Genomic DNA, 27951 nt, shown 5'->3' on the forward strand with positions numbered 1-27951 from the left:
ATGGATTTGAAAATATGTAACTATGGTTTTGTGGTTTGATGTGATATCAGTAATGTTTTACTCAAATAGTTTTACAAATATTATAATTAAAAACAAAAAAAATTGGTCTCGATTTTTGGGGTGTTACATGAGTACTCAGGGGTGTCGCAGGGCTTCGCCATAGTACAAAAATCTAACGAAATGGTTTAAAAGTAAGGAATACTAGAGAAAAAATTGGTGTAGGGGTGTAGAGGATGGAGCATATACGGAGCACACTATTTATAAGCGAGAAAATTATTTATGTGTCATGCCCCGAGGCATGTGCGTTGTGCACTAGGTTGACGTGGCTCCTCAGGTTGACGAACACGTGTCCAAGAAGGGTGGGGGTGCATGGTTGGTTTTGGGCACAAGCTATGCGCGATGTGTATGCGTGCATGGTGTTTTTCTGCTTTTCAAAATTACATAAATTCTTCATATAAGCTCTGTTTTTTATCTTCTTTATATCCACGGAAAGCTCCTGACAAGATCTACAACTTTCATTTAGAATCCGTCGGCTAATTTTGACTTTATTTTTTCACACAGGCTTAGACTGTTAAAGCTCGTATAAAATGCATAACTTTCTTATCCAGAGTTTGTTTTCTACTATTTTTATATCGTTGAACTCCTATTAACAAGTTATTTAATTTTCGTTTAGAATGTGTTGGCTAAAAATAGACCGATCTAAAATTCAATTTTTGAGTTGTACATTGTTATGTCGAATCTTAGAAAAACCATAATTTCCTCTAATGAAGTCAGATTTAGACGTTCTTTATATGCATGCTCTCGGTTTAACAGCTACTATTAATTTTTTTTAGATCACTTAGGCTAAATAGTAATATATCAAAATTTTACTTTTTCGATACGCATAGTCATGTCGATTTAATCGTGAAACTTTGAAGAAGTATAACTTCTTCATAGGAAGTCGGATTTAGGCGTTCTATATATCTACGGAAATCGTATCGGCGTATCCTACGAGTCTATGATTATTTTGGCTTAATAATAATATATCTTAATTTTATATTTTATTACAGTCAATGGCTATAGTAAAATGGGGTGTTACAAATCTCATCATGATTGCATACTTGTGTACTAAATATCTTGTTAGACCTTTAGTCAAAGGGTCTATCAAAATTGGTGCGTGCTAACAATGTCAACATACATTATACCAATCATGATTAATTCTCCAATTATCCTATGTCTAACACCCAAATGTCTATATTTTCCTTTATAAACTTGGCTATATGCTTTAGCCAAAGTGACAACACCATCATATATTGGCTTTGCCCGCAATGAAATCTCATACACCAAATTTTTTTAGCCACTCTACTTCTTTCCCAGTGGAAACTAATGCAACAATATCAAATTCCTATTGGGTCACTCAATTGTATAGATTTTATGATGAAAAATATATACACTATAGTTATAGTTAGTTAATCTGAAGATATGCTGATGGAAGTTCATATATCGAAGACTGAAGAACATCCCCTGTTAACTGAGAGACCCTGAAGACTCAATCAAAAGCAAAGGCGTGAAAGTACCACCTACTAAAGACTGATCAGTATGTCCAAAATCTTATGGTTATACACTAATGACACATTGATCAGGTGATACGTTGGTGATACCCTGATGTTGAAGCTAAATCTAATCTCCCTGACGTTGACGTTGATGCCCTGATCAGCAAGACTCCCTGAAGTTGATGCTCTGGTCAACGTTTGACGTGTTAGTGCTGATATCTGAATCTAGAGAAGATCTTATCAAATCCATTCCTTATATACTAGATTATTTTATACGTAGATTAGATACAATCCCTTGATTGAAGGGATTCACTAGAATATATTATTATATATTCATGTATTGGTGCAAAACCCGAATTAGGTCTTTGTGGCGACTTAGTGTCATTTGCTTTGTGCACCTCGTTCTCTTGGTGTGAACATTCTTTCTTGGTCAAAGATATATTTGTGATACTTTTGTATTGTTCGTTGCTCTTCTTAGTTTCAAATACAAGTATTTGGGACCAACAATTCTATTGTTGAGTTTTTAATATAAGTTTGCTTCTTGGATTCCCAAGAAATGGCACCTCCACAAATCAAGAATACCTCATAACTGGTAAAAGAATGATTGTATATGTTGGATATCCAACTTGCATCTGAATACCCTGTTAAATAAGAATGATATTTAGAGTAGCTTAAACCTTAATTAATGGTTCCTTTTGAATATTCAAATATTCTTTGAGTTTCTTATCAATGATGAGTACTAAGAGTAAGATTACTAGTACACACACCCAATTTTCCTACAACATAAGCAATATCAAGCATAGTTCTCATCACAACATACATAAATCTACCAATAGCCTTGGAATATTCCAATTGTGAAAATACGATTTTTTGTATTCATCATCAAATTTACACTTGGAACCATAGGTAGGTTCACGGGAGAAGAATTATCATAATTAAACATATTAAGAATTTTCTTAATGTATGTGAATGTGTAATAACAATCTCTTTGTTAACCTGTGTAACCCTAATTCCAAGAATTATATCAGCATCCTCCATGTCCTTCATGGAAATCTAGATGACACAATTTCTTAGGTTTATCTAGTTGATTTTGCTCGATACCAAAAACCAACATGTTATTTGCATATAAACAAATGATGACACCCAAACCAGTAGCATAAAATCTACTACAAACACATTTTTCACATTAAGTTAAAACCAAAACAATTGACAAAATTACTTCATAAAACTTTTGATGTTATTATTTAAGAACTTTTTTCATCACATACAAATATTTAGTAAGTTTACAAACCTTATGCTCGTTATCAGGCATACCAAAACCTTCAGGTTGTTTCATGTAAAAGTCTACATCAAGATTGCCATTTAATACGCTTTTTGTACATTAATTGATGATTAATCGTATTATGAATAGCCGCCAAGACGATCAATGATCTAATGGTTGAAATTTGAGCTACTAAATCATATATTCCAAAAATAGTCAATTCTTGGTTTTTGCCTAAAAACTTGAATGACCGATGTGACTTTAAACTTATTAGTGGTCCCACAAACTTTCATATTCTTTTTTAAGATTCGTTATCAACGAAGTAGTCTAGAACCAGGAGGCAAATTTGATAACATCCAAGTGTTATTCTCAAGAATAGATTAAATTTCATCATCAATTGCTTCTTTCAAAACGAAAATATCTCGAGACTCCATCTCCTCTTTGGATCATCATAAATATTGTACCAACAATACTATTATAGTCCAAGTTCATCCCTTGAACCTTCTTCCAAATGAATTTTATATTCTGGACCAAAATTTTTGGCAATGCGGCTTTGTTTTATTTTTCTGACCTTCTACGGTTCTGACTCAATTATGCTATTCAAATATTCTAAATTTTGGACTTCACTGATGTTCATAATCATATCCTTAGGCCTTAGAAATGATGAAAATGTATTTCATCACAAATCACATCCTACAACTTAATTACGATATTTACTGACACTAAATCATTATGTTTCATTACATATCGCTTATAATCCTTTGAATTTTATGTATATCCAATGAAAATACAATCTATTCCATGTTCTCACAAATCTTTCATTTTGGGATTAGACAATTTTGCAATAACCTGGCAACCCCATATACAAAAATAGTTAAAATTTAGAGTTTTCTTGTACATACCAAAGTTCATATAATGGGTTGTTTCGTTCTTTTAATTTAAAAATATTTTATTAGAACATAACAGGTTGTTAACGTATACACTCCCCAAATGTAACATCTATAAAATTTATGAAAATTTTAAGCTTTTAAAACAACCCATAAATCATCATTGTTTACAAATAGTTTTCAAAATATGTTTAATATCAGAGTATTACCAAAATCATAAAACAAAACTGAGGAGGTGCACGATCACGCCTTCGCCTTCCCACGATCCTCTGATATACCTGAAACATAATTCAAAACTGTAAGTCTAAAGCTTAGTGAGTTCCCTCAAAATACCAACACATAAACCTATGTTGTGGACTCAATGAGCAAAACTGTAAGCCTAAAACTTAGTGAGTTCCCCATGGACAAGCTAAACCTATGTTGTGGGCTCAAGGAGCAAGCCCACATCTTATGTATGGCTTGCTCCTTGAGCCCACAACATAGGTTTAACTTGCTCCCCAGCTTGATCAGTCCTTGAACTGAATAATATTAAGCCCTCAGTATGAGTCTAATATACCCTTCCCAGCCCTTAACTCGTATCTAGAATGCTCATGAAACCTCAGTATGAGTCTAGCATGCCCTCCCCATCCCTCAGCTCATATCTGATTTGATCTAAGGTTTGTTGGCTACAACACAAAACAATAAAACATCAACCCAACTCAACCCACACGTTAAGGATCCTTGTATGTTCTTAATGTTCATCTTGTTCTTGGTGTTCTTCATCTACATAAAAAGACCAAAATACTCTCATATGAATTGTACAAAAAGATCCTTAGCAGTTCCTTCCACCTTAACAACAATTAAGGGGAGGGAATAACTCTTATGAACTAAAAGTGTTACTTTCAGCAGGATCCTAAAAGTGTTACTTTCAGCAGGATCCAAACAGGTAATGTACTCTAAATGTTTAGAAAAATTAGTCATTTGCATTTTTACTTTAAGTCACTTTTACATTCTTTAAAGTTCTGCATATTTATTACATGTTTCTCATAAAGGCATTTTAATAACAATTTTATTTAAATAATACATTAAAACAACAATAATTGCCTTTTCATTTTACACTACAGAATATATGCCAAAGGAACTATTTTTAGGGTTATGAACAAACATAAGATAAACATTATTAAAAAAAATCCACCCATTATTATGATTATTAGTACATCTTCAGAAAATCCCGTACATGGAGCTCAACACAGCTCTTAGCCTCGTACACTTAAAAACACCAAAATCTTTTCGATTCTTGTTCCAAGTCAACACACTTAAATTACATTTTTACCCCTCAATGTCGAAAGTGCCTCACACCCGTGAACACAAGTGAAACATCATATTTATTACAACAATCAATCGCATCGCCATCTCTTATGCTGCCACCTGGCTCAGCAATAACACCAATCCCACTTTCACACGCTTCCTCAACCGCATCTTTCCACGCTGTTCATAAAAACATTTACACCAGTATTTTAGATATTTGATTAATAGTTAAACACTTTCATACATTTTTAAGTTGTCATTTTGATAAGCTAAAAAGTAGCTTATACACTAGCTTTTTAAAAAGTAGCTTATTTCCTAAATGTCCTTTTATATCATTTTATATATTTTTATCAACTAATTTTTACAAAACACTATTTTTTATCAGCTAGATTTTCAACTAATACGCCAAACATAGCCTAAAAAGCTATTTGAGACAACTTATTGATAAAAACTCATTGGTCTTTTCAATAATTTTTCAAATCTACCCTTATATGCTCATTTCCCGCTATATGTCCTTTTATGTCATTTTACATATATATCTTTATCAGCTAGCTTTTACTTTTCAGTTAGTCTCTCAAACAACATATTTACCAAATGGGAAAAAGGCATCACTAGCCAAAGCGGCTCCTTTGACTTCATCTCTGGCTTTCCTTAAAGCGATCCTTAAACTCTCCAAACGATTCGGCTGCCCACTTCCCATACCCAACATACAGTTATCCTACAAAACGGGTAAAAACTAACCATGGTTAGAATATGAATATCAACACATTTAAAATTTAAAATAATAAATAAATAGATTACCTTTGCGATTACAATTGCGTTGCTTTTGACATGCTTGACACACAACCATGCGAATTTAGCATCGCTAAGCTCGGAAGTTTCCGGAACCTTCTTGGAAACAACATCGAATTTGATTTCTTCAGGTGTTAAATCATCAGAATCCTGGGCTAACCAACCACCACCCACTTGTCTAAGTGAGAGCTTTCCAGTTTTATTTTTCTTTGCTTCTAGAATCCTTAAAGTCTTTGACTTGCCACGTAGGATTTCAAGACCTTTTTGGGAATAACTTGGAGCAACAACAATTTCATAGAACATTCTAGTTTCACCATCTGTTGGGCTTCTGAATTCTCTTATATCCCTAGCAAGAGCCTTTTAATATAATTTCATATGCCAATGTATTAGTGCTTTTTTTTTGTAAACTCACATAAGTAATTATATAATATGTAATGAAAAAGAATAGTGAAGCAGATGATGACGTGGCATGGGAAAAAATTTCACCTCATCAACTTCTTTATTGAAGGCTACAATCCCACCAAAAGCACTCACAGGGTCAGCTTTTACAGCTAACCTATATGCTTCAATAAGATCATCACGTGAAGCTACTCCACAAGGATTTGTGTGTTTTACAACAACACAAGTTGGCTTTTCAAACTCACAAACACAATTCCAAGCTGCATCCGCATCCAAATAGTTATTATATGACATTTCCTATCACAAAACAATTAAAAAATAGTGTTATTTGTTACCAATTGTGCTAAAAAATGTTCAACAAGAAGAATAAAAAAAAAATGTAGTCTCACCTTTCCGTGGTGTTGAACAGCTGTTGCAATTCCACCTCCATTAAACTCAGATAAGCTGCTATCGGTATAAAATGCAGCCTTTTGATGAGGGTTTTCACCATAGCGAAGTGAACTCTTGAGAGAAAGTGGGATAGTGAATGTAGGTGGAAATTTATCTTGAAGCAAAAATTTAAAAAGTAAGCTTTTGTGGTGTATCAAGAAGGGTAAGTGATGAATTGTATAAAAGTATAAACTTTTTGATCTTGTATCAATTTGAAGAATGAAATAGAAGAGATTACTTACCTTCTTCAGTTTGTTTCCATAACCACTCAGAAACTGCAGAGTCATAAGAAGCAACATGTTGGAAAGCTTTCCATGCGAGTTTTCTTCTGAATTGTTGGTCATCTTTGTTGGCTTTGAGGAATTGTAGAACTAAAGGGTAATCTTGGGTGTCAACTACAACCAACACATCTTTGTGATTCTGTTTCAAAGAAAAGATGTTTATAAAGAGATCATTATTGTTTATATCATATGGTATTTTGGATTGAGTTTAAGTTTTTAACAACCTTTGCTGCAGCTCTTATCATTGTAGGGCCACCGATGTCAATGTTCTCAATTCCATCATCAAATGTAACTCCATTGGTGGAAGTGACTTTCTCATAGAATGGATATAAATTTACCACAACAAGTTCAAATGTACCTAAAAGGGGAATCAAGATTTATTATATAATAACTGATTCAATGTATGAATGTTAACTATATAACTTACTGATATTATGCTTGTCTAGAGCTTCCATGTGATGGTTTTGGTCTCTTCTTGCAAGAATACCTCCATGTACATTTGGATGTAAAGTTTTTACACGACCATCAAGCTGTGAAGATTGTAAAAACGATTGATTTTAGAATTCAAATGTAAATGAAAAGATGTATTGCTGATGCTTTAGTGGATAGTTACCATTTCAGGGAACTTAGTAAGCTCTTCTACTTTTCTTACAGAAATTCCAGCTTTCTCCAGAGCAGATGCTGTTCCTCCAGTTGACACAATTGTGTATCTGAAGTTCAGGTTATAGAACTTTATCATTGTGTCTTCAAAAAGGTAAGTCCAATAATATAATGGAAGAATAACAATCTCTAATCTGTATTGCAAATGTGAGTAGAAGTTCACCCCAATTCTTGAAGTCCAGTGGCAAGAAGATCCAGATCCTTCTTGTCTGACAACGAAATTAAAGCCTGCTTGCTTCCTGAAAAAAGTCGACATGCATAAAGTAAGAAAGTAAGTTTTAACTCTTTGGATAGTTCTCCATGGATTCCGATAGGCTAATTTGATGTTTGAACCTAAACAATAATGAATTACCAGATGTAGAACTCCACCCCCACCCCCAATAGTGAAAATGACGATTTAAATGAAATCGAAATGCAATCCGTCACTATTTTAGGGGTCGAGTAGAGGTCTTACAAAAGCTGAACAGTTCATAGAAGCTACTAAAACCTAATTCCATAAAACGCCTTTGGTGTTATGAAACATCCGTATGGCAGCATTGCATGCACATGCACTAATCAAAGTAAATTCAGGTGTCAGTACCAGAAGCAGAGGCGATAGTGCCGGCCATGGTTTCAGCAGCTTCTGCAGTAGCCTTGTTTCGATAACAATTGAACCGTGATGAACAGCTTAATAGCTGAATCGAACAAAACATTTCGTCCGTTAGAAGTAGAAAACTTTAAACAAAAAAAGAAAACTCAAGTGTTTAACCTGTTGGAAGCAAAAATTGCTACTTCTCTGAGAATCAGACAAAGGAGAAACAGTAAACGGAAGGTGAGAATATGTTGTCGGAGAAACTCGGCTAGTTACGGCGGTTGAGGCGTTGATGGTGGTGGACGGAGCACCGAAGCTGAGCATTTTTGTGAGGGTTTTGTTTTCGATGTCCGATTGCCAGCTGCGCTCTGCTGCATATAGGCCCATACATATCTTATAATAGAGAAGGCCCATTTTCTTATCGAGCTTTTTGAACCATATACGATATATGTATGTGAAGAGGCCCATTTTTTAATGGACTTGAATTCATATACGTTAGAACATTATCAAGCTATAGAGACAATCTTAATTAAACGTGGATTTCTAATGAATCTTTCTTATTATTGAACATTGGTTTCCATTATAAACTTTATGAGCTTAATATCTTAAAGAATATATATTGTTTTTTTCTTTTTGGATTTCAAAACCAAATCATTAAATTTGAACAAACAATCCAAATCATGAAACCAAACTAATTTTAGAATCTATCAAAGTTTGTATAGAATTCGTAAAGAATTAAAAACAAAAACCCAAAAACTTGTAAACTAAGAAACCCCAACATAATGATTTGATCTCCGGTCACCTCTAGGCGGTTGTGTGCTCACTCATTCGACAAAGGTGCAGTGATTTACAAAAATGTTCCTCCCCATCGTCTTTGTGATTGTTTGATTGGGTCTACCTTACATCGTTTCGATAACTAGTCACTTAAAGCCTCCAATATCTCCACTTTATGAATCAATGTATATGAACATGTTGTAACTCTTGCATCTTCAGTATTCTTAACCTTTCGCTATGTCTATATGCAAGATGAAGAGTTTTTGTTAGAACACAAAAATGTTCAAGGCAAGTAAAATGATGTGGAATAAAATGAACAAAATGATTTAACTTTCCAATACTTGGTTGATTCAATCAAGCTCAAATATTCAAGAATAACATGAGCACCGAAAATATGAAGGACTACAAAGCAAGGAAATGATTGTGCGTGCATACATAATTTTAAGGCCACACCCCCTTTTATATATATACTAGGGGAACCCTTGCGTGTTGCGTGCAAATATAAGTATATAATTAAAATAATAACTTTTAACAAATTCCAATTTAATATCTATACATGAAAAACCAATGTCAATAACAAAACAAAACTTATAGTTAACCGATTAGTTTTATTAACCGTAATAGGTTTATATCATTAGTTATTTCTACTATTTATTGATGATATTATAGATCGTTTTAAGTTGTGTAATTGTATATCAAACGTATGTTGATATATATATATATATATATATATATATATATATATATATATATATATATATATAACAAATAACAAAGTTGTATGAAAAAAAAATAATACAACTTTTGATGATTTTATATGTCTTTTTAAGTTGTGTAAGTTATATATAAGATGTGTGTTGATTTGCATATAAAACATATAACACATAGTATAAAAAAATATTACATCTTTTTATAACATAAAAAACGTTATATTATAATATTTATATAAAATAAAATCTGTTAAACACTTATAAATCATTCAAAATGAATATTTATAAATCAACATACATTTGATATATAGAAATATTGTTATCCAAAAAAAATCGTACTAAAATAACCATTGATGCTACATAACTCATTTTTTCAACTCTTTAATATTTGATCACAAATCTTTTCAAACATATAATATATCTTTTTTATAAAACTTACTTATATATTATTAATATAATTACATTGTGGAAAATAAAAAGAATTATACATTAATAACCATAAGTTAAAAAAAACTTTAGAATGTAGTGGAAAATGAAAATGTATGACTAATTACATTAAATTTGAAATCATAATTACAATTAAATTAAAAAACTATTGAATTGTAGTTGGAGTTTCAAACTCTTGACTTACTCGTAAAAATGTAATATAAATATTGATAATTATATGTTATAATACTATTGACGTTTATCATTGAAATAATAAGTGTAATTAAGATTATAATTATTTTAAGTATATGATAAGATAGATAAAATAAGTTGTTTTTTGAATTAAATTAAATAAAATTTTGATTTAATATTAGTTTAACTATTGTTATTATTAATTAGATTAGAAATAATTTATTAGAATATTTTTATTTCTATTATTTTAAATAACAATCATTTTTAATATAAAATAATCTATTTTTTAGTTTTATGTTATTTTAAACTATAATTATTTTCAATTAATTAAAAACTACTTGTTTGAAATTTTTCATTAGTATATTTAAAAAATAATATCATACTTTAGTATTGTATTTTCATTTTTGTCTTTAAAGCTATGAAATATTAAAGGGGTTTTCTTATCATACCACTCGGATTGCTTCTTTACCCCATTTGATGTTTTGTCTTTTTGTTGTCTGTAACACTCGCAGATTCGGGCTACTCAATTTAGAGATAATAAGCGTCAAAAATGATTTTTTGATAGAAGGTTATTTAGAATAAATAATCTTAAGCAGATTATAGTATATGTCACAAAGATTCCGTACATATAAAGAACGTTGAAATCCGAGTTATAACGAAGAAGTTATAACCTGTTATAACGACTCAATTTTTCAAAGAAATTTTTCATTTTTGAATAATCAAACACATTGCCATAATTTAAGAAATCCAATTCTAATTGTTTCCAAAACACAATACAATACAATTTTTATTCCAAACATTAGAGTGTCCCGTAAAAATATCTGAGAGAGTGCACGTCGCGTCATCAATCTTTGCCCTTGTCCTTGGGCTCCGATGTACCTGAAACAAATCCACAAACTGTAAGCTAACACTTAATGAGTTTCCCAAAGCATACCACACACACAGTCCACATATCACATATCATATTAGCTATAAAAGCTAAATATATCACATAAGCCATGCATACAACATATAAGGAAGCCATGGAAACCCTCCAGGGTCTTACACCTAGTGCCACTAGAATCCCCATGTGGTCTTACTATCTGTCATGGAAACCCCCGCATGGTCTTCATGTCATGGGAACCCCCACATGGTCTTCCTGACAAGCAGTTAACATACAAGCTAATCTTGCAAATATATTGGGACGTCAATGGAAACCCTCCAATGTCTTATACCAATTGCCACGGGAAACCCTATGTGGTCTTAGTCTACTGCCACGGGAACCACCTTGGGGTCTTCCATGCAAATGTCATACTAACATAATGTGTAATCAATTGACAATCCACATATCATGAAATAGGTCGGCCTTGGTGCCTTAGACCCATTGGTATGGCGAGAAGACTCACCTCTGTCTGAAGAATCCGAAAGTTGCTCTCCTAACTTACTGTAACCACCCGCACTGAATAATAACATTAGCCAATGTTAGGACCACACATGACCAAAGGGAAACCCAAACCTCATTTCCTTCCATAAAGGCCCAAATATTCTTCCTTTGTTAATGGGCTCAATGTCCATGTCTAAAAATCGTTAATGGGCCTCACGGCCCAATAAGGCCCAATCATAACATCTATGGCCTAAAATAGATAACTGGCCCACCATCTCCAAGATACGTCCAGGCCCAATAACCAATTAAGGTCTAACAGCTCAAAGGCCCAAAACAGATCCAAGCCCATATGTGGTGCGTACACTTAGCGTACCACCCTGGTACGCACAGCGTACTAAGTATTTGGGACTTACGTGTTGCGTACGTTAGGTTACTCCCAGCGTACTATCAGATTAAGCACTTTCTCCATTAAGTTCTTAATAATCGATTCCCTTACGTCCAAAAGTCAGATCTAAGCTTATTAAGACGACCGAAGGCATAAAGTTGGCAACTTTATGCATTCGCATGTCTCATATGTTCCCAACACCCCCCATTAAGACCTTTTAAAGGTTCTTAACCCATGCATGAGGTCAAAACACCCACCAAGACTACATTTTTATGTTATAAACGGACCAAAGGACCTCAAATCTAACATTTCCATCCTCTGGAGTTACTCAACTCACAAGAGGAGGTCCAAAATCAACAAATGGAGCTAAACTAGAAAACCCTAGCTAGATCTAGTGATTAAGGTGGAAAGGTGCAAACTTTATACCTCCAGAAGCTCCTCAAGGTGAACTAGATGTAGATTCTTGAAGCCCAATGTCACTCCAAGCTTCGTTGACAGCTTCTCTGTAACGACCCAAAATTTAAGACCAAAAATTTCTTTTAATAAATCATTACTTAAGGTAAAGTCATCATTTCAAAACATAATATGAGTATAAGTTTTCAAAACACATGCTCGTTATCAGAGTAAACATTCCCAGGCTGCCTAGTCTATGGTGTGTGCCATGCGATCACCCCGAGCTCTTCCCTCCGCTACCGGAAGTACCTGAAACCAAAACTGAAAACTGTAAGCACGAAGCTTAGTGAGTTCCCCACCCTACCACATACCATGCATAATCACATACTGCACATACTGGGCCACGACCCCCATCTTGGGCCTCGCCCCCTACCTCGGGCCTCGCCCGCTACAACGGCCCCGCCGCTCCAGGCCCTGCCTGGCTTCGAGCCCCGCTCGGATACAGATCTGTTTTACTTAGGCCTCGCCTGTCACAGGGCCTCGCCCGTCAATAAATAATAACACATAAACATTTCACAACACATAACTGACACATGCAACTAGTTCTGTCCTAAGGCCTCGCCTATCCTGGGCCTCGCCCATGTCCTGCTACTGATGAGTCATGGAACCCCGTCCATGCTCCTAATGGTAGTGAAGTACGGGCCTAGCCCACTCTCACTCCTGTTCTAGTTCGGGCCTCGCCCCTAATCTGCTACTAGTGAGATATGGAACCCCATCCACACTCTGCTATTGGTGAGATACGGTACCTCGCCCACACTCACCTCCCTACCAGGCACATACATGTATCACACAGACAACAAGTATAAACTATCATATATAAACAATTCCTTGGGCACCCGCCCGCTATTACTGGACCTCGTCCTGCAAACAATACTAGCATATTGTGCCTAGGGCTAACCCCTGGGTCTTCTACTCATAACTACATGGGCCGACATTGTGGCCTTAGACCCATTCACACAAAAGGAAACTCACCTGCACTGGCTGAACTTGCTGATGCTCTCACTAGTTGCTGCCTGACAACTCACGGAACTCCTGCTCCTCTTGCTCCCCGAACTACCAATATCAATGCAACACTGAGTCTAACTGACCCCCGAAAGACAACCAAGTCCACCCTGGTCCAAAGTCAAATTCCTGGTCAAAGTCAACCTTCCAGGTCAACCCTACTCGCCGAGTCACCCTACTGACTCGCCGAGTTCAAAATGATCAGATTCCTTCCATTCCTGACTCGACTCGCCGAGTCTACCGATTTCTGAGTCCAGACCTGTCCAACTCACTGAGCCTCCAACCGAATCACTGATTCGAGTCATAACTCAAAGGGTTTGGGGTTTCGCAACCTGACTCGCCGAGTTCGAGAACAGACTCGTCGAGTACAAGGCAATCTTCATACAACTCGATGAGTTGTTCATCTCACTCGTCGAGTTTCTCCACAACTTCATGCTACTCGTCGAGTCCACTCAAAGGACTTGCCGAGTCCCTTCAGATCTCCTTACATGCAGAGGATTTTAGAGTCATGCATGGACTCCAAACTGTAGATCTACCCTTCCCAAGCCTATTCCACACGTAAAGTTGCAAACTTTACATGTAGAGAAGGAGATCTAGGCAAAATATGCCATAAACTAGGGTGTAAGGCCAAGGGGCTTCAAAATCGACTTAATGGCTGATACTTTATGCTTCTCCAGGCCCTAACACACTTGGATCTGAAGTAGCAACTCCAGATCCGGCTTCTAACCCAAAATAATAACATTATGGCAAAAGAGCCCCAACAACCACACATAGATCTAGGTGCAAAAAGGGTCCAGGAACTAGTTTATTACCTCCAAGTGCTCAGAATGAACTCACAATCCCAGATCTATAGCTCCTTCTTGCTCCTCCAAGTTCCTTCTTCCTTTTCCAAGCTTTAATGCACCTTCCAAGGCTCAACTAGGAGATGTGAAGGCTAGGGTTTGATATCCAGGGCTAAAGAGGCAGTAAGGAACCCTAGGAAGAAGATTAAGACATTTATATAGGCTCCAAGTCCCGAATTTAGGGTTTTCCACGCACAGACCAGACTCGCCGAGTCACCTTGACCGACTCGCCGAGTCGGTCGCTTACACCTCGACCCGGATCCCGCTCGGACTCGCCGAGTCCCTCCTTGGACTCGCTGAGTCGGCCCTTAAATTAGGGCTTTTCTTTCCTTTCTTGGCCTTTGAAACTTTGGGTGTTACAACTCTCCCCCACTTAAACTAAACTTCATCCTCGAAGTTTACTATACTCTACTATCGGCGATCAACCTCCAAAGCCCCACCATCCATTCTAGCACCAGCTGCCTGACTTTGCTGGCCTTCCGTTCAGTCATTCAGACCAACGCCAATCCTTACGGATAATAACTTCGGATGCATCCTGACCCTGAACATCCTGGAAACACAACTGACTCAACCGACAATCTTTCTGGTAATCTCCGAGTACTGCAACATAGGGGTCTACCCCTTCTTTCCTTGCGCGATTTCCCTGTCTCCCCAAGGCAACGCTCCATAACCATCTATCTCTTCTGCCGCTGTGAAGACCCTTTCCTCACCAAATCTTTTACTCCCGCCACTCCCAGTACGGGTCATCGTTGCCAGTACCCTCTGGGCATTTATCCTGCTATCATTTGGTGTCGAGCACCCCACGATCGACTAACTGAATTCCACCATACTATGCATCCCCGCACTGCTACTGACTAGAAATCCTGCTATTCTTATCTGGCTTCCGAATGAACCAAGATCATCCTGGTCCCTACCAACCTATCAACAACTGGATTACCGACCCTCACCGATTATTGACCCAGCACAACCACTAGTCGCCCCCAGCGACATTCGAAGATACTTCCGCCACCTATACTGCTCAATCTATTCTACCATGTTGGCACTACAATTTCCTGGGATCCCCGATCCCCTCGCCTAGACGCTAAGATCCTTACCAGGTCCCACGTGTGCTGCTAAAACTCACGGGCCTCGCCCACGGGTCTCACCCAACCGTACTACTGAGCCACCCTGCTCTCAGGTTTCACCTACACTGCTATCCTCATACGGGCCTCGCCCATGGGTCTCACCTGACTATATCCTAGAGCGGCCTCTTCCAAGGTCCCATCTCTCAATGTCTATACCGGCGACTCCATACCATTCTCATCCATTCCCATTCCCGATCCATATCTGAATGCTAGGAGATAAGGGCCTCGCCCCGACTTCGCCAACGAAGCTACTACGAAATGCTACGGCTGCCCCGTAGTCTGACAATACTTCCACCACTGACTGCTAGCACGAAAACATCTCCTGCAATTTGACCTCAAGATCTCCATTCCGACTCACACGAGTTCTACATGCGGCCCTTTAACCTGAATCCGAACCACATACCCACCATTACCCTTTACACGCACGCACTGATGGGAAGTTCTCAAACTCCCAACCCTGAACTACTTGATTCGTCAACCGCTGAACTACCTTCTTTCCTTCTCAGAATCATATACCCGATCTGGATTCGCGTGCCCTTACCCTTATACACTCGGAGGATTCTCCCCCACTTGGATCTTGCTTACACCTCGATGATCGATGAGAAGAAATCCCAATCCTTGCTACCATAATCAATCTGCTGAGGAATCCCAGCTTACCATAGCTAAGGATCCAACCTATCCATCCTAAAACTTATATGGCTCCGAACTAGCGAGACATACCAAGTCCCACCAAGGCATGCTACGGATACTGCACTCAAAGTAACCTTCTTCGATACAACTCATCCCTTAATTACTAACCAATAACCAAGGTATGCAAATGGCATATAACTCGATCACAATGAACCCGCTCGAAAATAAAATGCTCAACCGCTAATGATGCAGAACCATAACAATATAATCATGCACAAAATAAAAGAACTGAAAACGAAGTCGCATACCTGCAATGTCCGGCGTTGCTCGCATCTCCAAAGTAGCCATCTGAAAAGCCCTGCCTCCTACCGCAGGCGCCTCCGCACGGCCCTGACGGCCGTCTGTGATCCTCAAAGTTGCAGGGGCGGGTGCCATCACCCTTCCTGCTGAAAACAAACTAGGGCACTGGGCCTTCTTGTGTCCCCGCTGATTGCAGTGAAAACATATCAAGTCTGATCCCTGAGTGATGGTAGCAGTACAATCTCTGCTAAAATGACCAATCCGACCGCACCTGAAACAGCCAGACTCACCACCACTACCACTCCTGCACGCGCCCCCGTGCGTCCTGCCACACCTTCCGCATCGACTGCGGTCCTGATAATCCCTCGACCTAGAATCCGTTCCCTTGGGCCTTTTGCCCGATCTCGCGGCTACCTGAACCTCATCCGGCTTCCTCTTCCGGATCTGCTCCAAATCAATTTCCCTCTCCCTGGCCCGAGAAATCATATCCTCCAGGGTCTTACATCCGGACCTGCTCACGAACTCCCTGATGTCATCCCTCAGCATCTCGTGATATCGTACCTTCTTCATCTCCTCATCCGCGACATACTGCGGAACAAGAAGGGCTCTCTCTCTGAACTTGGTGGTGATCTCCGCCACAGTCTCAGTAGTCTGCGTCAAATCCTGAAACTCCCGGGCCAACTGCTGCACCTCAATAATCGGCGAAAACTCCGCTCTAAACCTCGCTGAGAAATCACTCCAAGTCATCGCGTCCAACGCGACATCATCACCCAAAGCGTGACCAATCTCCTCCTACCAATCCCTCGCTTTGTCCTTCAGAAGACAGGAAGCGAGTCTGACCTTGTCCTCCTCAGGACACCGGCTCGTACGAAATGCATTGGCAACATCAGCCAACCATCTGCTGCTAGCGATGGGGTCCCTAGCCCCATGATAATCTGGTGCCCCGCAAGCCCTGAACTCCCGAAATGTCAAGGTACGCGCTCCCAACAAAGCCATCATCTCAGTACGGAAGGCTCCCAGCCTCTCATCCAAAATCTCCAATATACCCTCCTTGACCGTGCCAAAGATAATAGGAGTCTGAGCTAGAATACTGCGCGTAACCTCCGCTGATATCAACTCTCTCATCCGCTCCTCGAGCTGCTCGGCCCCTAAACCCGAGCCTAATCCCTCTTCGGTGCCTGATCCGCCCGCTGGTCCCTCTTGCAATGTCACCATACTGAAACATATAACATAACCACTATCAGAATACTCCTCACTGCTGCGAGACCAAACATACACACTACCAGGTTCCCGATCTTGTCTCGGCCTTTCCCGAATCGAGTACGAATCCTCTGCTTTCAGTAGTACGGGCCCATACTACCTTCCACATCTATCCGTACTTTCCTCAGGAACTGCTTTGACTCCACCAGGTCCCTTTTCTACTTCTACTGCTCCCAGCACTTCCTCATCCTAGGATTACCCTAGGGAAACCTTTGACTCAACTCAACTAGTCCTCAGCTGCTGAAGGCCTCCTCGCAATGCTAATTAGCCATCACCTGGATACCATCACATGTGACGAGGCTCAGATAATCCTTCAAGTAAAAGACTCGTTCCTACAACGGTTGGACTCAAACAAGAGCTGCGCAATAGGACTAAATCCAACACTCTGAGATTATTCAACCCTGATCACATGTGACGTGACGTATCCACCTAATGGCTAACTCCCATCACTTAGAATCCCACCATGCACAAAGCAAGCAGCATTCAGACAAGGGAAAATCTAACCATAACATACTCAAGCAATCATATCCACATAGCAAGAATCTGAACTAGCATGCAACACAACTCATAAACTCAGGCATAACCTAACCAGGCTATCCTACTATTGACTATTCAGCACAATCATGCAGATCAAAAGCTCATATAACAGGCACATAAGGCATCCTCCCTAGATCCTTAGTCCTAATCTAGCATGCTGTTCTATTAACTGATAATCAAAACATAAACTCGTATGGGTATTTTGGGGTACTTACTTGAGCTCGGTTGATTGCATGCACCACACCTCTTTTCTCTTTTCAAAGTTTTTATCTTTCCGAATTCTTTTTGCTTTTCTAAAACTATTTCGTTTCTCAAAACTCTTTTTACAAAGCTGTCTTTTTATTTTGAAAACTTCCTTACCAATTCCTCAGTTTGAGTTCAGACACACCCTGAGAGCATGTTCGAATCCCTCAAACCAAGGCTCTGATACCAACTTGTAACGACCCAAAATTTAAGACCAAAAATTTCTTTTAATAAATCATTACTTAAGGTAAAGTCATCATTTCAAAACATAATATGAGTATAAGTTTTCAAAACACATGCTCGTTATCAGAGTAAACATTCCCAGACTGCCTAGTCTATGGTGTGTGCCATGCGATCACCCCGAGCTCTTCCCTCCGCTACCGGAAGTACCTGAAACCAAAACTGAAAATTGTAAGCACAAAGCTTAGTGAGTTCCCCACCCTACCACATACCATGCATAACCACATACTGCACATACTGGGCCACGACCCCCATCTTGGGCCTCGCCCGCTACAACGGCCCCGCCGCTCCAGGCCCCGCCTGGCTTCGAGCCTCGCTCGGATACAGATCTGTTTTACTTAGGCCTCGCCTGTCACAGGGCCTCGCCCGTCAACAAATAATAACACATAAACATTTCACAACACATAACTGACACATGCAACTAGTTCTGTCCTAAGGCCTCGCCTATCCTGGGCCTCGCCCATGTCCTACTACTGATGAGTCATGGAACCCCATCCATGCTCCTAATGGTAGTGAGGTACGGGCCTAGCCCACTCTCACTCCTGTTCTAGTTCGGGCCTCGCCCCTAATCTGCTACTAGTGAGATATGGAACCCCATCCACACTCTGCTATTGGTGAGATACGGGACCTCGCCCACACTCACCTCCCTACCAGGCACATACATGTATCACACAGACAACAAGTATAAACTATCATATATAAACATTTCCTTGGGCACCCGCCCGCTATTACTGGACCTCGTCCTGCAAACAATACTAGCATACTGTGCCTAGGGCTAACCCCCGGGTCTTTTACTCATAACTACATGGGCCGATATTGTGGCCTTAGACCCATTCACACAAAGGGAAACTCACCTGCACTGGCTGAACTTGCTGATGCTCTCACTAGTTGTTGCCTGACAACTCACGGAACTCCTGCTCCTCTTGCTCCCTGAACTACCAATATCAATGCAACACTGAGTCTAACTGACCCCCGAAAGACAACCAAGTCCACCCTGGTCCAAAGTCAAATTCCTGGTCAAAGTCAACCTTCCAGGTCAACCCTACTCGCCGAGTCACCCTACTAACTCGTCGAGTTCAAAATGATCAGATTCCTTCGATTCTTGACTCGACTCGCCGAGTGAGTCCATGACTCGCCGAGTCTACCGATTTCTGAGTCCAGACCTGTCCAACTCACTGAGCCTCCACCCGAGTCACTGATTCGAGTCACAACTCGAAGGGTTTGGGGTTTCGCAACCTGACTCACCGAGTCCGAGAACAGACTCGCCGAGTACAAGGCAATCTTCATACGACTCGACGAGTTGTTCATCTCACTCGTCGAGTTTCTCCACAACTTCATGCTACTCACCGAGTCCACTCAAAGGACTCGCCGAGTCCCTTCAGATCTCCTTACATGCAGAGGATTTTAGAGTCATGCATGGACTCCAAACTGTAGATCTACCCTTCCCAAGCCTATTCCACACGTAAAGTTGCAAACTTTACGTGTAGAGAAGGAGATCTAGGCAAAATATGCCATAAACTAGGGTGTAAGGCCAAGGGGCTTCAAAATTAACTTAATGGCTGATACTTTATGCTTCTCCAGGCCCTAACACACTTGGATCTGAAGTAGCAACTCCAGATCCGGCTTCTAACCCAAAATAATAACATTATGGCAAAAGAGCCCCAACAACCACACATAGATGTAGGTGCAAAAGGGTCCAGGAACTAGTTTATTACCTCCAAGTTCTCAGAATGAACTCACAATCCCAGATCTATAACTCCTTCTTGCTCCTCCAAGTTCCTTCTTCCTTTTCCAAGCTTTAATGCACCTTCCAAGGCTCAACTAGGAGATGTGACGGCTAGGGTTTGATATCCAGGGCTAAAGAGGCAGTAAGGAACCCTAGGAAGAAGATTAAGACATTTATATAGGCTCCAAGTCCCGGATTTAGGGTTTTCCACGCACAGATCAGACTCGCCGAGTCACGTTGACCGACTCGCCGAGTCGGTCGCTTACACCTCGACCCGGATCCCGCACGGACTCGCCGAGTCCCTCCTTGGACTCGCCGAGTCGGCCCTTAAATTAGGGCTTTTCTTTCCTTTCTTGGCCTTTGAAACTTTGGGTATTACATTCTCCTTCTTGAATGCCACTAAAAAATGGCCGTCAACACCCTTTCTAAGCTCAAATGGTCTCACAAGCTCTCTCTGGAGTAGAAGGATGTTCTAAGGTTATGGAGGCTCTCTAGGGTTTAGTCCAAGGGGCTTAAGGACGTTTAAATATGCCTCAAGTCCAAAAATTAGGGTTTTGTCATCCAACACGTACGCCCAACGTACTTCTGGTACGCCCTGCGTACTGCCCCTCCAGGATCAACCTTGCGTAGTACGCCCAACGTACTTAAGGGACTATTATGATAACATTAGGTTTCTTCAAGCGTTTGAAAGTAATATCTGATTTGGATTGTTACACCCATCAAAGTTTTGCGACAAAACTGGCACGATGTTGTGAGACTTAAAAAGTGAATTTGCGATAAAATACTTTTTAACCTTAGCGATCTAAATGAGAGTCGTAGTATACGTTAAACTGGGAACTTACATGTCATAAATACCACTAATATCATAACAAAATGGGTTATTATGATTAATAAAAGACTAATCATACCTTAAATAGTTTATATTGAGATATAACTTCTTTAAAGTGTTAAAATTTCATCGAGTTCTACTGCTTCACTCATTGTGTATGCAGTGATTAATCGCTAGGCGCGCTGTAATCGGTCGAGTAGCGCCTAGGGATTAATCGGAGATTAATCGGGACTTACTCGGGATTTTTACAACACTGCTCTTGATTAACGACCTGATTTTTGTTTACTTGAATAGAAGGTAAGCCTAACAGACGAGGAAAAGAGAACCACAAGGTCTTACTAATCACGTATGTTATCTAAGGCTATCGAGTATACGAAGGGCGCGTTGGCCTATTTCAAATATGATTTATTTGGACCTTAATAGCAATGCTAATGGGTTACTGAGGCCCAATAGCATGTGAAAGCCATTAAGTGTCCCTTAAGCATGTAATTGGGTCACATGAGGCCCAATAACATTTATTATTATCGTTAGGCCCAAAAGTCATGTTAATGGGTCACAAAGGCCCAGTAAGCATGATTAGAAACTTTCAAGCCCAACAATTTGAATATTTACTTGTTTTAGGTATAGTATAATTGTTGGAAAGTTTGATTGAACAATTGTTAAATTCACAACGGCACAAAGCTTGTCGATTGTTTATCACGATATTTGAAAATATATGTATATTCATCATTCTATTTTCATAGGTTATAACTTGGTATTTTGACCCAAATATCTTAGTAATAAAATAATTGACTCAAAAAAATATTGGTTTGACCTATTCAGACCTTCTTTAATAAAAATGACAATTTTAGTCCCTAAAAAAAGACATTTTTGTCCCTTAAACCATTTTCTTGTCATTTTTTACCCATAGACTTGTTTAAGTGATGTTTTTAGCTCAAAATTAACTCGTTGGTGGTTTCAACCCCTCCAGTAAAGAGTTTTTCAGTTAAAGTCCAAACTTTTTGCAACTTTTACAATTTTGGCCCAAAATCCAAAAACTTTACATTTTTTATCCTTGTTTGGAAAAAAAATCATTTTAACCCTTGAATTAGTTTTGGTTACCCTTTTACCTCCTGTTTTGAGAATTTCACCATTTCAATCCCTTGAAAATCATATTTTTCGCAATTTTTGGCTCTATGGGCCGAAAAACCCAAAAATTGGCCCATTAAGCTACAAATTACATTTCTAGTCCTTTAAAGAGTATAATAGTCATAAAAACATTTATTTTTACAGTTTTGACTCTTTTGGTCCTTAAGAAAAGTGTGGATGGCAACATTCAACCCAACTTTTGTTTATTTGACAAATTAAGCCCAAAAATGGGTTCTATGTTGCAATATGTTTATTGTCACCTTAGAGGGTAGTTTTCTTGACTTGTTTAGTGTAACATATATTAGATCATGTTTATCTTCCTCCTAGAGCCATAGATCTCGAGATTTATTTCATTTTTGTTACATAATTACCACATAAACACATGAAATCACTCATAACATACACATACACATAGATATACACATTTTACTTGTATTATCCCCCATAAAACTTATGAAAACCGAAAAGAGAGGGGTATGAACTCACCTTTTCTTGTTGTTTTCAATTTGAAGAAGAAAGGGAAGAGTTTGTTGCTATTTTTCGGCCCTAGCAAGCTTTCTTGCATGGATTTCAAACTTAAGAAGCTTCTAAGGAGTAGATCACGAAATTATGTGAGTTATGAAGAAGTTTTTATGAAATAAAGAGACTAGGTTATGGATCTAAACAATAAATTACCAATGATGATGATTATTGTGGAATAACCTTCTTGAATAACCCTAACTCTCGAAAATTTTGAAGGAGAAGTGAAGAAGTTGTTGTGAGTTCTTGAGAGAAGCTTAAGTGAATTGTATGTGTGTGTTTTTTCTTTGGCCGAGAGATAAGAAGAAGAGAAGGAGAAGAGAGAGAGGTGAAAGGATGGATTACATGGAGATTTGTGATGGTGCATGGATGTCCATAATGTAATAAGGAGGTGGCTAACCCTCCTTATTTCATTAATTTCTATTTTTTTTGTTTTCCTCTTGGGCAGAGAAAGAGAGAAGAGAGAAGAGGATTTGGGCCTTTTGTGCTTAAGTCTCCTAATGTGAAGCCCAAGTTAATGGTTTTCGGCCCAATGGGCCCTTAAGAGGTTTTACGGCCCAATTTCTCAAAAAGAATGGGTTTTATGGCCCATTTAGGTTAATTAGATTTGTTATGGCCCAATAAGGCCCATTAAAGGTAAACTAGTCCATTCTAGGGTTATGAGGCCCAAAATATTAAGTTTCATGCAAATGGGTCCAACTAGGGCGCATTTAAGAGTTCTATGCCCAAAATAGTCAAATTGGAAGCTTATTAGCCCATTAGGCCTAATAAGGAAATCCTAGTCCAAATGGACTTAAACCGGAATTTATAATGTTTCCAATCTTTACTTGACTATTTGCAGTGTTTGTATAAAGTATTTGATGAACTTTGGTTGTTATTGAATAAGCATCATACATGCTTTCACATTTTTGGTTCATAAATGTTATCATTGTTGTTGGTACAAGGCATAGATTTCCTAATTGTGACATCATCCCCCCCCCCCCCCCCCGTTAGAGGGAATTTCATCCCGAAATTCTTTTTAAACTAGTTTTGAGAAGAAAAGAATAAGTGAGGGTACTTTTGTTTTATATGGTCTTCGCATTCCCATGTAAATTTTGGTCCACACCTAGCGTTCCATCGAACATTTACAATCGGAATGCGACTTTGTTTTGTACACTTCACTTCCCTGTCCATGATTTCAACTGGTTCCTCAATGAATAGGAGATTCTCGTTGATTTCGATTTCTTCCAATGGGATGACGAGAGTTTCGTCGAATAAGCACTTCTTCAAATTTGAAACATGGAACACGGGGTGTACACTATTGAGCTCGGCAAGTAGCTGCAGTCTATAAGCCACTGGACCGATTCAAGCAAGAATCTTGAAGGGTCCAATGTATCGTGGGTTTAGTTTTTCCCGTTTCCTAAAACGAATCACCCCTTTCGAGGGAGAGACTTTTAACAACACTTGATCCCCGACTTGAAATTCCAAGGGCTTTCGCCGTTTATCAGCGTAGCTCTTTTGTCGGTGTCGTGATGCTTGTAGTCGAGATTTGATTTGAATTATTTTCTCCGTCGTTTTGCATATGATCTCCGGTCCTGTTAATGCATTTCTTGGGGTCTGTCCTCTGGCTAGTTGAGTGTCACCTACCTCAGCCCAACACAACGGTGATCTACATTTACGCCCATACAGTGCCTCGAATAGAGCAACTTTGATGCTTGAGTGATAACTGTTGTTGTACGAGAATTCGATCAAGGGAAAGTGGGTATCCCATGACCTTCCAAAGTCTATCACACATGCGCGAAGCATATCTTCGAGCGTTTGAATGGTTCCCTCACTTTGATCATCCGTTTGTGGGTGGTAGGCAGTGCTTATGTCAAGTTGTGTTCCCATAGCTTTCTGAAGCGATTGCCGAAAGCGTGAAGTAAACCTACTATCTCTATCTAAGATGATAGATATTGGCACTCCATGGAGTCTCACAATTTCCTTGAGATAGATCCTTGTCAATCATTTCATTTTATATGACTCTTTTATTGGCAGGAAATGAGCGGATTTTGTCAACCTGTCAACTATTACCCATATGGTATCCAAACCATCAGTCGTTTTGGGTAGTTTGGTCACAAAGTCTATAGTAATCCTTTCCCATTTCCACTCGGGAATTACTGGTTATTGTAGTAATCTCTAGGGCTTCTAATATTCCACCTCCACTTTAGCGCAAGTAAGGCTTTTTTCTAACATAGGTGGCAATTTATGCCTTCATGTTGGGCCACCAATAATGTTGCTTGATATCCAAGTACTTTTTATCTGAACCCGGATGGATGGAGTATCATGTCTTGTGGGCTTCATTCATGAATACTTCTCTGAATCCTCCAAGTTTAGGGATCCAAATGCGGTTCATGAAATAATATGCTCCGTCCTCCTTCACTTCGAAATTATTTTCCATTCCGCGTAACGCTTTGCTTGTTTTGTTTTCTGCCTTCATGGCATCAAAACTGGGTTGCTCTAATTTGCGAGGTCAAGTGGGATTGAATGGTTATTGAGAGAGTCTTCACACGACGATTCGAGTATTATTTTCGACTCAAAGCATCAACTACCACGTTAGCCTTACTTAGGTGGTACTTGATTTCGCACTCATAATCGTTTAGCAGTTCAACCCATCTTCGTTGCCTCATGTTTAGCTCCTTTTGATTTAAAATGTGTTGGAGACTGTTGTGATTTGTGAAAATGGTACACTTTGTACCATTAAGGTAGTGCCTCCAAATCTTCAAGGCGAAGACCATAGCTCCCAATTCGAGATCATGGGTGGTATAATTCACCTCATGTGTCTTTAGTTGTCGGGACGCATAAGCTATCACCTTCCCACGCTGCATGAGTACACAACATAAACCATGATTTGACGCATCGTAGTAAACTACGAAGTCCTCTGTTCCCTCTGGTAGTGATAATATCAGTGCACTGCAGAGTGCTCGCTTCAGAGTTCGGAATGCGGTTTCTTGCTAATCCGTCTATTCACAGGGTACACCCTTTTGCGTGAGTAAGGTAAGTGGCTTGGCTGTTTTGGAGAAGTTCTGAATGAACCTCCTATAATAGCCTGCGAGACCTAAAATTTGACGAATTTCTATGGGTGTCATTAGGATCGCCCATCCTTTAATGGATTTGACCTTAGAAGGATCCACATGTATTCTTTCTTGACTAACAACATGACCAAAAAGTTCACACTACGGAGCCAGAACTCACACTTAGAGAGTTTTGCGTATAGCTTTTCGGTTCTTAGGGTTTCTAAGATTTTCAAGAGATGTCGGCCATGCTCCTCTTCGCTTTGAGAATAAACTAGAATATCGTCGATGAAAATGATGACAAAGTTGTCGAGGAATGGTCGGCAGATTCTATTCATCAGGTCCATGAATGCGGCAGGGGCATTCGTTAGACCGAAGGACATTACAAAAAATTTGTAATATCTATAATGAGTTCGGAAAGCGGTTTTGGGGATATCCTCTTCCCGGACCTTGAGTTGGTGGTATCCGAATCGTAGATCTAGCTTTGAGAAATAACTTGCTCCTTGGAGTTGGTCAAATAGATCGTCGATTCGCGGAAGTGGATAGCGATTTTTGATACTGAGCTTATTTTGTTCCATGTAGTCAATACACATCCTAAAGGAACCGTATTTGTTCTTAACAAAGAGAACCGGAGCTCCCCAGGGTGAGAAACTGGGGTCGGATGAATCCTCTGTCCAAAAGTTCACTGAGTTGGTTGGACAGCTCTTGCATCTCCTCAAGAGCCAATCTGTAGGGCGATTTGGCGATGGGTGTAGCCCCTGGCACGAGGTCAATTCGGAACTCGACTTGTCTTTATGGGGGTATCCCCGGAAGATCTTCAGGAAATACGTTTGGGAAATCGCAAGCTACTGGGATGTCTCGAATATTGACTTCTTCCTTAGACTTATCCACTATATGAGCTAGAAACATCAAATCTTTCTTTCGTAGATACTTTTATGCCTTAATGTACGAGATAAGACGAAGTTTCGTGCTAGGTTTGTCTCCGTATATAATTAGGGTTTTGCGATTTGGGAGGTGAAGGCGAACGGCCTTCTCGTGGCACATAGTTTCAGCATGGTGGGGGATTAACCAGTCCATGCTGATAATCACATCAAAACTCCTAATGGATACAGGTATTAAGTTTATTTGAAAGACATGATGGTTTAAGGTAAGGGTACATACGATGTAGATTTCCCCAGTGGATTCTGTTTTCCCATTAGCCATTTCCACCGTAAAGGTTTCATTAAGCTTCTGGGGTTGTTGTTTTAACAGGTGTTTGAATCTATTACTCACAAAGCTTCGTTATGCCCCAGTATCAAATAGGATGCATGCATAAGTGTGGTTTAGGAGGAACGTACCAGTGACAACAGCGGGATCCCGAACCGCTTCTCTCTGACCCGTCATCAGCACTCTCCCTTCTCCTCCATTCCCAGGGTTGCTGACGTTGGGTCAGTTTCGACGGAAATGCACAGTCTTTCCATATCCATAGCAGGTGTGGCTTGGTCCCGCATTGTTGCCGTTGTTTTTGGTGTTGGTGTTGTTGTTGTTGTTGTTACCCTGCTGCTAGTTCTGGGGAGGATAGGTCCTGCAGTATTTTGTCGTGTGACCCTTTTGATTGCAACTGGTACAATGCATCTCTCTGCATATTCCATGATGATGGAAACTGCATTTGTTGCATTTTGGAAGACTTCCAACATATGTTCTCCCTAGTGTTGGTGTAGTAGTTGTCATGACAGCATTGGCAGCAATAACATGTTGTTTCTTCGAGGATCCTTGAGTTGGTTGTCCTTTTCTTTTATTCCCTAACTCTCGCCTACTACTCTTAAGCTTGGGGTTTGGAGTGCCTTGATATGTGATCACTTGTTGATTTTCGTGGTCGCTACTTCGACTGGTGTTGTCGACGCTATTTCCTCCTCCGTTGGTGTTGTTTACGTTAAGTTGTGCCATAGCAACAGTTACGGCAGTGGTGACAGAAACTTGGAATGTAGTAAAGTCCATTTGCAAGAGTGGTGCTTCACGGGTGTGCTCTTTATTTCTGTGGAATGGCATCTTCTGTTGCATGATGATAAGCAGGGTCGTAAGTAACGACGGCCATTTCCGGTGGTGCTCTGAAATTTTCGCATTTTGTCGTATGGTTCACAATGTTTCGATCTATATC

General features: G+C 39.5%; 1 protein-coding gene across 1 annotated transcript; it reads right to left on the reverse strand.

Annotated features, from left to right (window-relative positions):
• Window positions 1–4836: 4836 nt before the first annotated feature.
• LOC145042885 (AICARFT/IMPCHase bienzyme family protein) lies at window positions 4837–8490 on the reverse strand. Its single transcript, XM_078991396.1, has 12 exons — window positions 8277–8490; window positions 8109–8202; window positions 7692–7767; window positions 7482–7578; window positions 7296–7398; window positions 7093–7226; window positions 6830–7007; window positions 6548–6702; window positions 6246–6455; window positions 5769–6116; window positions 5559–5685; window positions 4837–5147 (listed from the first exon to the last, which is right to left on the reverse strand). Exons 1-12 carry the CDS (start codon window positions 8484–8486, stop codon window positions 4996–4998), a joined length of 1884 nt encoding a protein of 627 aa, XP_078847522.1. The 5' UTR covers window positions 8487–8490; the 3' UTR covers window positions 4837–4995.
• Between the last annotated feature and the right edge of the window lie 19461 nt (window positions 8491–27951).

This window comes from Lactuca saligna, chromosome 4 (genome assembly GCF_052625555.1).
Source record: "Lactuca saligna cultivar CGN05327 chromosome 4, ASM5262555v1, whole genome shotgun sequence".
NCBI classification, from domain to species: Eukaryota; Viridiplantae; Streptophyta; class Magnoliopsida; order Asterales; family Asteraceae; genus Lactuca; species Lactuca saligna.